Source organism: Equus quagga, chromosome 15, assembly GCF_021613505.1.
Source record: "Equus quagga isolate Etosha38 chromosome 15, UCLA_HA_Equagga_1.0, whole genome shotgun sequence".
NCBI lineage: Eukaryota > Metazoa > Chordata > Mammalia > Perissodactyla > Equidae > Equus > Equus quagga.
The window spans coordinates 78191980-78205327 of NC_060281.1; the positions used below are offsets into that span (position 1 = coordinate 78191980).

Consider the following 13348-nt stretch of genomic DNA (forward strand, 5'->3'; position numbering starts at 1 on the left):
CAGTGCTTTGGTAGAGAGATGAGGGCCTGAATCGTGAATGATGTACTGCTCCTGGGTGGCTGGTGTCGGGGTGTGTGTAGGGGGTCATGAGTTTAGCAGAGCTGTGCATGAGTGTGAGACAGTCATGGTTTATCAGAGCCACATTATTGGAAACCATTTTATTAGTGAAGTCAGTGCAGTGTACATAGTCACAGGCTGAAGGATCACGTGCACAGCCATAGACACTGTAAGCCCCCTTGTTCTTCACTTAATGCACTGGTGAGATTTAGAAAATGGAAGCTTACACATTTCTTTAGTATAATTTCAATGTTTGAGTCCTTTGGGGTTCAGGCACCTAATAAATGGTCTTCTACTCTAGTTGATCTAGTTGTAAGTATCGAAAAATAAGGTAACTCATGCTATCTTGACTCAGTATTCTGTAATTAATTTTGAATATAGATATTTCATCTGGAATGTACTATCTTTCTTCTACATTGTGTCCTTAAAAGGGTTTATTTACTATCTTTGAGACATTTATGTTCTATTTTAACATACAAGCCATAAAATATAAGATGTGGAAGAAAGGAAATACCTGAATAGCAAGTGAAGCACGCTCATAGAAACGAGCGGAAGGGGTGTGGTTCGATTTTATGCCTTCCTTGGGAAACTTGTTCCCTGCCACCCTCTTTCTGCAGGTGTGTGTGTGAGTGAAGCTGTTTCTCATATTTCTAGTAAAGGTATTTTCTTTGCTCTTGAGTGTGGAGCCAGACCTCGAGTTGGAGCCCTGACTTCCAGGGCCAGGTACTCTAGCCTCTATTTCTCTTTCTCTCAGACTGAACAAGTGGAAAGAAATTACATTAAAGAAAAGAAGGCAGCAGTGAAAGAATTTGAAGACAAGAAGGTTGAGCTGAAAGAGAACCTGATTGCTGAGCTAGAAGAAAAGAAGAAAATGATTGAAAATGAAAAGCTCACAATGGAACTGACTGGAGGTATGTAAGCACCAGGAGCAGGATCCTGGGGCCCCTGGAGGGGCATTCCAGTTACTCCTGTCTCATCAGAGCAGAGCAAGCTGAAGGGATAGTGGGCTTTCATATGACAGGTCAGAGTTCTAGCTCCATCTTGCATTGGCTGTGTGACTTTAGTGAAGCTGCTAAACCGTTCTGAACCTGTTTCCCTGTCTGTAAAATGGGGCTGGTCATACCCTGTTTCACAGGATTGTGGTTAGAAATATGAGTGCCTAGTGTAGTGCTCAAACAACAGGTGTTCAATAAATGGTAGACCTTTAATGGTAACTGCAGCCTTTGGCTTATGCTGTAATTCCTGGGTCAGCTGCCATTCGTGTCTTGGTTTACATTCACAAATTACCTAGGTCCCTCTGTGGTGCTGGGAGTCCCTCTGCTTTGCTTTTTTCAGTCTGCCTTAATTACAGAAAAGACATTGTCTTCCTTTGACCTAGATGTGAGAACAAAGGCTTTTAGCCGTGTCATCTGCTCTGTTAGATCCTTTCTCCCAACCGTTACTGGGAACGTTTCAGAAAGAGTGGATACAGTTTCAGCAGGGGTAGCTGAACTGAACTCTTCCTGTAAAGGTAGTAAAGTTACATTAGACTCAGAGCCAATCCCTCCCTTGGCCTTCTAGGATTTAGTAACGCGCATATGGGAACTCAGTGGGTTGTAGGGAGAAGCAGTATGGGCCGTCTGTTGCCATATGTAGACTGATGAATCCTAGAAGGATACAGGGCGGGAATTGGCTTGAACTAGCTATTTTGGTGCTTGGTAAAATTTCCATCAGCAAATACAGCAAGGAAAGTCAGTGGTGAGTTTGTCACTTGGCTGTGTAAGTGGCGTGCTTTCTGCACACCCCAAAATTTAACTTTTGTAATCGTATTCTGAAGGTGCTGGGGCTCTGGTGTGTCTGACTTAGCAGGCGTCCATAGGAAACGCATTGTTTTCATGTAAGTCCTTGGGGTTGACTTTGAAACTGAAAGTAGCAGTTAAGAACTGTGTTTCTGGTGCTGTGAACCAATGTGGCTCTCCAGTTCACACACACTTCTGGCTCTGATCCCCATGATACACCAGTGAGAATGTGCTTATGTCTAAAGTGAGAGTCTGACTCTTGAAAAATCTCTCCTCTGTTAGCTTCCTCATTGAAAGACTTGGCAAAATGAATTAATTCCTTGAAGGCCTCTGAAAGAGGCTGAGAAACGTTTTTTGGGTGAGAATGCATGCTAAGATAGCATCTTCGGACAGCACCATTTTCTTCTTGTTGAAATCCTTTTTTAATTAGACTGTCAGCGCTGTGGTACCTTGTCCGGTACCAGTCTGCCTGCCTGTTTTCTGAGCTGCACACCGTTTTCTTTGACAGTGGCTGTGGCTGGCATTGATGCCTCATCGCTCTCTGCTAGAGCCACCGGATGTTGAGGAGCCTTCATTAGGCTGGGGGAAATATTGTCAGTTGATGACTGCTCCCTTTCCATCTGCAGGGAAGGATAGCATCCCCTTACCTGTGGTTTGGCATCCTAGTTGTTGACAAGTGATAGACATTGTTTGGCCAGGCAGTTTTAACTGGGGCAGGAGGCATCCCTGGTGATTTGAGGCTGAGCGTGCCAGTGTAGAAAAGACAAATAAACGTGGGGAAGTCATTTGTAATGCAGTAAAATAGATTACAAAGTGCTTAGAGCTAGCCATGGGCATTAAAGGTACCGATGTCCTTCCTCAAGCCGTTTGGTACCCTTGGTATGGAAAGCGCTGCCAGGGTAATGATAGAGTGTGGGAAGAAAAGGCACTGGAGCTCGAAGGGTAATTAGCATTTCCACAGATGGCGCTGCTATGGTGCTGGATTCAAGGCCTGTTTTCATTCCTCTCACTGAGTGACTTATTTCACCTTTGTGGATTGATGCCCAATGTCATGCTGCCTACCTCTGCCCAGAAAAGATATTTCTTAAACTCTCCTTTTCTGGTTCAATATGAAGATCTGTTGAAAACCAAGGTGGAATGAGAGGCTGATGAGCAGCTTAGAGCAAATAACCTATTGGAAACAGGTGTAACCAGTGATCTGCTCTGTCTGAACAGGACTGAAAGCATTTACAGACCTCCATGGGAATTAGTGGGTGTTCTCTCTACCCCCCTGACCTCTGGTGGAGAACTTATGACAACTGGGTTGTGTAGGCAGAAAGATGTGGTACTGTCGCTGAAGAACCTAGGATAAGTGTAGGTCAGTGCTTCTCCAACTTGAATGTGTGTATGAGAGTCTTGATAAAATGCAGATTCTGGTTTGTGGGTCTGGAGTGGAGACCAAGAGCCTGTATTTCTGACCACCTCCCAGAGGCTGCCGGTGCTGCCAGTCAGACCACACTTTGAGTAGTGAGGTTATAGGTAGAATTATCTGAGTGTCCTCTGGAGTTGAGGCCAACCTTATAAGTAACTCAGTAATCAGTGAGAACTTAATGAGCTTTAAAATGTGGAGAGCTTTATCATTTTTAATTTGTTTGTCCTCTTCCTATCTTTTGGACAGCTGCCTTTTCTCCGTTCTTCCAACAGCCCACTAATTGCCACTTCATTTTCTTTTGTAAGTTCTTGCCTCAGTAGGGGTATCTTCCAACCCTCAGGCCCCTATGGAAGCTACTCATGACCTCAGTAAAGCCTGTGAGTTTCCATTAGAAGATACTAGATTCATAACTGGAGCCATGAGTCATTACAGTATCAGAATAGGAGCTCTGTTTCCTGAGTACTTATACGTTGAGCCAGGTATTGTATAAAAATATTAAAGCTGCCTCTACAGGCTGACACTTGTGGATGAGTCCTGGCCCTGTCATGAACTTAGTTCTGTGGTGGGGTTTTCTCATTTGGCCAGGAGATGATAGAACCTGCTGTGCAGAGTTGGTGTAAAGATCAGCTGAGATAACGTCTATAAGATGCTTTGAAGAGTGGCTGGCATGCAGAGTAACAGTTAGGGATTGGGAAGTTGTAACCTCATTCAGTTCCTGCAATTCCCTTTGACTTGGCTTGGCAAAGCAGGCTGAGAGGAACGGAGCTGTGTGCTCAGAGTGCCCCAGTGAGGTTGTAGTTAAGCCCGAATTGATTCCAAGAGTGTTCTTTTAACTACCACGTTATACAGACTCTCTGCATATACAGTGGATTCATGTGGTTCTAAGTAGTTCACCAAATGAGGCTAATAGGTGAGGTCTATCCCCAAGGGGCTTGTGTTCTATTACAAGACTGACACAGCTTCCATGTCTTCCTCAACGTGAGGTGGTGTCGAGAGTTAGGGCTCCTAAATGAAGGTAAAGATTTGTAAGGCTCGTTTTTACTGATTATGAAACCTTTAAAATGTGTATGTGGTTGTCCTGATGTAGCAGTGGTTTCACACAATATGTAACATGTCAATGAGCAGGGAACTGTGTAAGTCAAGAATAGGAGGAGCAGTCCCGCACAAATATCTGGAGGGGGACAATGGAAGCCTTGACTTGGTTTTTGGTTGGAGCAGGCTTGTCCCCAATACTGCCATGCAGGATCCAGGCTATGTAAGTGGTTGAGGGTGCAGAGGAGGGCTCCATCAAGTCACTCTTTAAATGCCACGCATGCCTTCTGGGCAGCTTGGGCCTAATGGAGATTTCTCCCTTCATGCCTACTCTGGTTTGGCCACTGAAGACCTGAGGTGACCTCGATTGTTATATTGCCCTCACTCCCACCTCCTACAGGCAGGCATTTTTGGTTGCCACTGCAGCATTGGTTTGTGATGTTGAGGAGCCTGTCGCCCATTAGAGAGGGGCTCGGGGTGTGCTGGGGTTTGCTCCGGGCCTCTAGTCTAGCCCCGTATTGTAGTGACCCTGGTTTGGGGGTAAGTGCCAATCTGCCACAATGTTTGTGGGGGCTTTTCTTTCTTCTACTTACATTCTTGTTCTTAAGGATGCTCCTTTGAGTCACTGCAACTGATGTTTTTCAATAGCTAAACAGGTATGAGTTTGTCTTAATGGTTAAAGTATCTTAAAATGAAGCTTGTACTGCACTTGCACACTGGAGGCAGGTGAGCTGTTGGAGTGAAGGTCTAGGGCTAGAGAAGTGCAGAACAAAAGGCCAGCCAGTAAATGGTAATTGTGTGCTAATTGCGGGTAATTAATATTATCAGGAATGTCGCTCTGTGCAGACCGTGCTGTAATGACTGCCTAGCACTCGTTCAGCCTGCGCCCCCATTTCATAGCCGGCATACCCAGTGCTACCGGGAGAGTGCCTGTATTGGTCAGGTTTGGCCCTTCACGCTCGCCTTCTGGTGAGCGCAGCAATAGGGTTTACACTATTAAGGGTCCTCTGTACGAGATGGTTCACAGAGGAGTTGTGTATCTAGTCTCGCGGCCTCTTCTGTGCTTTTTGTCATGTGTACTCCCCTGCCTCTGATTTAATTGTTTGCTGTTCAGTTAGATTCTGCAAATAGTATCCCCACTGAAGCGAACCTGTGAAGAGTCCTCTGGATCAGAGAGGCTTTCTGATTTAAGCCATTTGGAGAGGTTTTGTTCCTGGCGCACCATGTCTGAGGGGAAGACTGATTTCCTGTTCAAGTGCCTTCTCCAGGATTGCCACTGCCAAGGTCTGAGTTTCAGTTCCAGAAGTTTGATTTTTGTCAGTGCACCCAGATTGAGCCCCTTACTGGCCAAATTCACAGAATACTAATGTTGGAAACTCAGAGTGCCAGCCTGTCGAGCTGCCAGTGAGAAATGGAACTTCCAGGAAGACTCAGACCCGGGTGGTCAGGATATCCCATCCCTCTGTGAAGAATCTGCCTTAGAAGCCAAGCTGGCAAACCTGGGATTGGGGCAAAGTGAGTGAAGTAGATAATCTTACTGTGTAGTTTTGGGTGTGATGCTTACTTGTCCATCTTCCCCTCGAGTCACATCCTCCACCGGGACCACCGCTCTCTCTCTCCTGGATGGTGTTGGGGACATGCTAACAAACTTTGGAGGCTTCCTCAGAGCCCCTTCCTTCTGCTGAAGCAGTCTTTTGGATAAAATGACTAGATTATTGCTGTGGCTAGGCTAATAAAATGCGTTGATTTTCACCATTTTCTAGGAAGAATTCGATTATATTTTCTGAGTGTGAATGATGCAGTTAGGATTTTCCAAGTGTATTGGCCGTGATTAGACCGGGTTGTTCCCAGATCCTCTCAGCTCTACCTGTACTTGGCTTGCTTCCATCATGTTTCTCACCCCCCGCCCACCCCCCCAGACTTGGCAGCCACTCGGCCATTGTCTTTGGTGGACAGAACATTCCATAATGTTCACATGCTAGATGCTTTTTCTCTGGTGCCCTTTCTCTGTGAAGGGCTGGTGAGCTCCCTTCACACTTTGTTTTCCAAATTAGATCTGAATGTTGCAAACCCTCACAGTTGATATCACTTGTAACTTCTGTTTCAGCTGTTTGCACCTTGACTTTTAAAAAGATCCTCGTATAGTCTTTTCCTGGTGAATAATAAGAACTGGCATTGATTGAGCTCCTGTTATGCCAGGCACTGTGTTGAGGGCTTTACATGTGTCATCTCACGTGATCCTCCCAACAGCCTGCGAGGGAAGTATTACTGATACTTCCGTTTTATGGGTGAGGAAGCTTGAGACCTGGGCTATTTACGTAGCCTGCCTTAGGTCACACAGCTGCGGCAGGGGTTCAGAGCCTCTGGCCAGTGAGTAACTGGAGGAGGGTGGCATCTCAGCCCAGGGTAAGAGATTTCTTTTTAGAGAGAAGGCTCCCCACCTTTTCCCAGGGGTGGGTATGTGTTTGCCCCCCTTCCTTCTGCCCCCCCGCTTCCAGGTGCACCTTTATGAATATTCATTAGGTCTATGGTTCTTATTGCTTTCGGAGGGGGAAAATCAGTATTGCCCATTTCTCTTCTTCAGAGCAACATGCAGGAATGTCTTTTGCCTTTGTATGCATGTTTATTACATACTCTCAGATCCCGCACATTTCCATAGTGGAAGGGCCACATATGAGTTCCATAAGGCTGTGCTGTCTGCTCTGCTGCTAGTGTGCATGGTCATGAATTGACAGGCCTGACCCCATCTAGTCATTCTGCAGGAAACTCTCTGAAGCCCCTACTGTGTGCCAGAACTATACTGGTTGCTGGGGTGGAGACAGATTCCATCTTGGGGTGGAATTCTAGCGTCTGCTGGGGGAGATGTCCCATACGGGGTGGCGCTTGGCAGTAGAGGTTTGTACAAGTGCTCTGGGTAGTTGGAAGATGGCAGGACTGTCTGTGGAAGCTGTCACAGAAGGGGGACTGTTGAGCTGACTCTTAAAGGATGTTGTGTACGGAGTTTGCCGGGATGAAGAGAGGAGGGTAGGCAGAGAAGACAGCGTGCAAAGGCTTGAAGGCATAAACATCAGTACCTTAGGGTAACAGACCAGCAAAAAGCTCACACACAGGATACATGTTAAGGAGAAGTGAGGAAGACCTGAAATGAGACTTGGCCTTTATTCTCTAGAGATGGTGAGTCATTGAAATATTTAATGAATGATATGCAAAATGATGTGATTTGTGTCTTCGGAAGATCACTTTGGGGGAGGTGAGGAGATGATGAGGGGGTGGAATTGAGAGGTAGTTAAAAGGCAGAACTGCCATTATCTCGTGGCTTTGATGCCTGAGGAAGGAAGACACATCACAGATGACAGATTTGGTTCTGGTGGGAAGGATGGATAGATGTGATGCCCCTGAGATGCAGGAGCAGAGGCAGCCTTGGGAGCTGAAACAAGGAGAAGAAACGAGTTCACTTGGAACCTGGAGAGTGTATGGTGTCGTGGGGAAAGTTTGCCGTTCAGAAGGGTGGGTGCAGCTGGAATTGGTGGTCGGAGATTCATTGGGATACAGGCCTGAGAAGTGACTAGACCTCAGAGATCACCAGCATTTAAGGAGCAGGCTGGCGAAAAGGACCCCAGGGAGGCAAATAAGGACAAGAGGAGAGATTTATGTGGCAGTGGCTAGGGGAGGAGAGATTTTTAAGGCAAGGGGAGTCAGCAACAGTGTCAGACTGCAGAGAGATGTCAAGAAGAATGAAAAGAGGCCTTTATTATATCATTCTTGATAGTCAAGTAGCTACAAAAGGTTATAAACTAAAGACTCTGAGGTTGCAAATGAAGAGCTCATATAAAAATGTTGGCACTGAGGCCACAATGGCCCTGAAAGGAGCCTTTTATACCACTGGGCTTCAGTTCACCCACCCTCTGTGGGAACAGCAGGAATTAGTCAACTGAGATGATCCGAGTGTTTCTTCCAGTCCCAAGAGTCTAGCACTCTGTGGCCTCTTGTTTTGAAGGGAGAGGACGAAAATCCCCAGGTTTTAGGTGCCAGAGAGATGCCTGCAGCAGCTACGGTGGTAGACTGCGGGGCTGGGCTGCACTTCTGAGGGGGACGTGCACTTGGGTCAGCCGGTCTGAATCTCCAAGCACAGACTGTCTCTCTGAAGTTTGGTGAGGGCGTCTGGCTTGGGCCATGTGTGGACCAAACGTCCCCAGTAAAACGGTTCTGATTGGGTGGCTGCGGGGTGGATATTCTTACACTAGAGAAGATCTTACTGACTTTAGGTGGGAGTTGGATAGATTTACCCATTCCATTCTTGCCACAGATTCTATGGAAGTGAAACCCATCATGACCAGAAAGTTGCGGAGGCGACCAAATGATCCCGTCCCCATCCCAGACAAGAGGAGAAAACCTGCTCCTGATATCCGTTTGTGTCAAGCCTTAATCACTTTTTTCTTAAGACTACTGGAATCCTTTGCTTATCCATTCGATAGAATATGTATGGCCATTGTCCTACAGACATTGTTATATTTGATTGGAAAGCATATGTGAAGTATTTATCCGTGAGATAGAGGATGACCATTTCATTATGGCTGCTGTGTTTAGTGGGAGGGATTTATAGAGAACGGTTATTTGGAAAGGTACTTTGTGTTCTAAGTTCAACCTGGTTTTAATATTCACTTGGAGATTTAAGGGCAACTGAAAATTTCATGTGCCTTAATTTTTCCCCTGTAACATGAGGACAGTAACATGTGCCTTTGTGTCTCAGTTATCTGTATCCCTAAGACAGTGGATTGCAAACTGGTGTTAAAGCAAATTTCAATCAAATGTAAAAAAGCCCTTTTGTCATAAAAATGGGAATGGGAAGAGGGGACATGAGGATGGCTTGTTTCTCTCCTCTTGAGGAGATAATGAATAGCTCTTTGCACAAAATGGTTCAGTTATTTGTCTACCACCAGGAAAGGGCACCAGGAAACTTCAGGTCCCTTCATGTTCACAATTGAGGATTTCAGTTACTAGGGAGAAGTCAGCCCACGTGTGTGTGAAAGCCTTCAGATCTCTGGAACAAGAGCACTTCATAAATTCGGAGTGAAGTTCTGTTACTGTGTCCTGCGCTCCCGTTGTTGTCGTTACCTAATGAATCTCATTCCACCTTCTCATCACAGAAGTTTGTAAGATGGGGGATGTGAATTCTTTTATATTCCTGGGCACCACGACATTTAGTAGGGGAATCAAAAACTTCCAAGAGGGAGGCTATTGTAAAAACATCATCTAACATAGTCACACTTTGTAAATTCTAAAATACTATTACCATTTTGTTGATTTCTGTTTGCTTGGGAGCCGTGCTTTTCAGACACGTTCCTTTAACTCTCAGCACCCCAGCTAAACTATTTGTTAACAGACGAACAGATCATGGAGGATCTGAGAACGTTAAATAAGGTACAGTTTGATTTTCTGATTTATTTCAAAGCTTAGGCTTGCTACGGTTTTCTGCTTTACTTTGTTCACCTGTTGTTAAATCATTTTGATACATTTGACATCTTAAGTTGCATCTGAAATGATTTTCTCTAAGATTTTTTGTTGTTCTTCCTACAGCTTAAGTCGCCCAAGAGACCAGGTAAGTGCATGATGTTATGGGCATTTGTGCAATCTTTATATCACGTTGTTGGAAAAGCCTGCGCATACCTGACATGGAATTGTTGCAGTTTTTAAGAATAAAATGTTCATGGTTTGTCTAAGGTAGCCATCATGAAAACTGAGGGGAACCTTAAGTACACCCTCCCCTGATTTTTTTTTTAACCCAGCTATGTTAAAGTTATTTTTTGCCTTTTCCTTAGGATTTATTGTAAAAGAGACATTTGATTGATTGGCTGGTAAAGGTTTCCTTCTGTGTAGGCATCAAGCATAAGATTTAAGTACACATCCCTTTCTGAAAATGAAACTAGAAGGATTTTTCAGTATCACTCGCTTTGGGGAGTTAAGTACTAGGCACTGCTGTTCCGGTGGCTTTTTGTGGCCTGGCTCTGAAAAGGACTTGCAGGCTGCTCCCAGTCCCAGCTTATAGAAGAGCCCAGCCAAGTGCCCACGGTGGTTCTTTCCAGAGCAGCACTTGAGAGTCAGTGCTCTGCTAGGTTGCAAAATAGAGTTTTGAACTGGCAAAACATTTTGTTTTAAGCACTGTGATTACTCACACATCCCTCTGCTCACCAAGTCTTGTGGAAGAAAATAAGATTCTTCTTTCTCTAAATAATTTACTCTTGAGAGCCTCTGTGGTCCACAGAGAGGTCCTCAGTTTCTGAAGGCATTGATGGGGAAGGGGGTTGTGTGAATAAGTGTGTGAATTTAGATCATTTGAACCCACCATAGTTATTAGCACTGTATTAGCTTGACTCCATACATATCCGATGGCCTGTTCTACCTAGTAGTAAATATTTCTAGAAATGATTTCAGTTTTATAAATTTAAAGAGATTTTCCCAGTTCTTGCTCTTTTGGGCTGCTCATGATCCCTGGAGTTTTAGTCCTACTCTAAGTGACAGTGGGCAAATTCCTTGGCCTGCCTGAGCCTTAGATTTCTCTGCTGTTCAGTAAGGTTAATCTTTTCTTTGCCTACCACACAGGGTTGCTCGAGGATCAAGTTAGATGAAATATACAAGAATATTGTTGAATTCTTATTTATTAAAACTGTAAGAACTTGATGATCCTGGTTATTCCACCTTTAATAGCATTTCAGTTAAAGCATATTAGCTGGTAGACTCATGTTTGTTAAGTGCTCAGTCATTGAAACATCTCTGGTTCCTCCAGCATCCCCGTCCTCCCCTGAACACTTGCCTGCCACACCTGCGGAGTCTCCAGCCCAGAGATTTGAAGCTCGGATAGAAGATGGCAAACTGTACTATGATAAAAGATGGTATGTTATGGAAAACACAGATTACTCATAAGACTCGCAGAAGAACCACTTGGAAAGAGGGCTGGGGCTGTCTGTGGTTGTTAGTTCAGAGCGTGGCTGCTGCTTAACTTATATAGTACTGAGAGTGGAGTGATATTTAAAAGTGTATCAAGAGTCATTTGAGTGGTACTACTTGTTAGATCTCTGAAGGCAGTGTTTCCCAAAAACATGTTCTTCTGGTGGTGGCCCACCTTCTCTCTCTATGCTGCTGTCATCATACTAGAATTTGCAGGCTCACATCTTGTGTGGATCCCCTTGTAGACTGGGGAGAGGGTTTATGTCCTTCTCTGCCTCCTCTTTTTTTTTGGCGAGGAAGATTTGCCCTGAGCTAACATCTGTGCCAATCTTCCTCTTTTTTCTTAAGGAAGATTGTCATTGAGCTAACATCTGTGCCAGTCTTCCTCTATTTTATGTGGGACGCCGCCTCAGCATGCCTTGATGAATGATGCTAGGTCCATGCCTAGGATCCAAACCTGTGAACCCCAGGCTGCTGAAGCAGAGCACATGAACTTAACCACTACGCCACCAGGCTGGCCCCTCTGCCTCCTCTTAACTCTTCCCTGTGTGCTAAAATTAATGGGTGTTCTGTGGAAAAAAGGATTTTGTGGTCAACTGAGTTTGGGGGATGACCATGTTATTTAAGATGAATGGTTTCTTCCCTGTAGCACTCTTTGGGTCGTCTGGTTTGCTAATATGCGCCATGAATTTCTAAGATCTTATTAGGTGTTCTTTCTTTGACTGAGGTAACCTTTTTGCGTGCATCATCCCGCTGCACAAGTGTTCCAGGAAACATTTTGGGGGAATTGTATCCTAAAACATTAGTATTTAGATTGAAGATGGTTTGAAACTGTCAGACTACCAGCATTTTCATTGGGAAGGAAATGGCTAAACGATATGAAAGAAGCTTAAAAGCTTATACATTTATTCATTCAGCAGACATTTACTGTCTGCTCTATATTAGGCATTCTGCTAGGTATTAAGTCACTCCAGATCCTGCCACCTTCTCAGAGCTCTTTTAATTCTGATATATCCCTTTTATTCATTGTCCATATGCAGGCGGTATCTTTCTCACTTTAAGTCATGGTAGACACATATTTGTGTTCTGCCTTTCCACTTGGAGAATCTTTTTCTGGGTTATTATAGGCTCTCTGTAATTATCATTTATAAAGGCTATGTAATGATCTTTTGAATTGCAATATATTTATTTAACCCAAAATTCCAAAATTAGAGCAATAGCTATTTTGAATTTTTTGAGCTTTCTTAAAGGGGAAATACCCAACGTTGTGTTCGTTGGTTACCTTATAATAGTATACTTCTGAAGTTGGCAAAAATGCTTGGACATCTAGTCATTGCCTGAAATAAGTCAGTTCCACCTATTAGATTGCGTTGAGTCAACTACCTCGTAGACGATGAATCCTTGCTCTGTGAGCCTGATCTTAGTGACTTCTGCCCCTCTCATTTGCCTATTTGGCATTCTTCAAAAAGGCCAGTTATATCTGATTTAACATTACTTATCAGAACTCATCACCACTAGATGGCAGGCCCTAACAGCTCAACACACTGAGGGGCAAAATAAGATGAAAAATGTTTCTAATAATGAAAACCAAATAACCTTTAAAGATCAAGCCCACACATAAGAACCGTCTTCAAAAATAATGAGATTTATCACTAATATTTTTACGGATCTATGAGTCTAAAGCCATGTAATATTTCAAATGATGTTCGTTTTGTAATTGCTTTGCTTCAGATCTTCCTTTTTCTAAGGCTTAATCCTTAGATTTTGTGAGACGTGTCTTCAGGGTGAAAAAGCAGTAAAATGAAATTCTTGTTTTTCTAAGGAAAGGATCCACAGTGGCGTTTCCTAATGTAAACAGAGTGGTCAGCTTTGATGTGTTAGACCTATTAAGTGTTTTGAAGGAATTTCACTGTCTTTCTCACAATGGTGGCAGAAATTTTAAAAATAAAGCCTCCGGGAGCTTTTTACTTTTTCGATGAATTTAAAGTAGCTTATTCTCTTGTTAACTTTGGGACTCGTTTTCTTCTGGATTCTGTGCGTTTTTCTTCTTTGGCCTTGGTGGTCAGAGTTCAGGACACATTTGTTGAAAGGTAGGTCCTCCCTTCCCTGTGCGTTGGAAGGTGTT

At 44.1% G+C, this 13348-nt stretch overlaps 1 protein-coding gene across 1 annotated transcript in view; it reads left to right on the forward strand.

Annotated features, from left to right (window-relative positions):
- SUDS3 (SDS3 homolog, SIN3A corepressor complex component) overlaps window positions 1-13348 on the forward strand; it is a 34142-nt gene that overhangs the window by 9938 nt on the left and 10856 nt on the right. The window contains exons 6-10 of the mRNA XM_046639964.1: window positions 812-968; window positions 8585-8680; window positions 9638-9699; window positions 9856-9877; window positions 11063-11168. Of these exons, the coding sequence (XP_046495920.1) occupies window positions 812-968; window positions 8585-8680; window positions 9638-9699; window positions 9856-9877; window positions 11063-11168 (443 nt within the window). The remainder of the gene's footprint in view (window positions 1-811; window positions 969-8584; window positions 8681-9637; window positions 9700-9855; window positions 9878-11062; window positions 11169-13348) is intronic.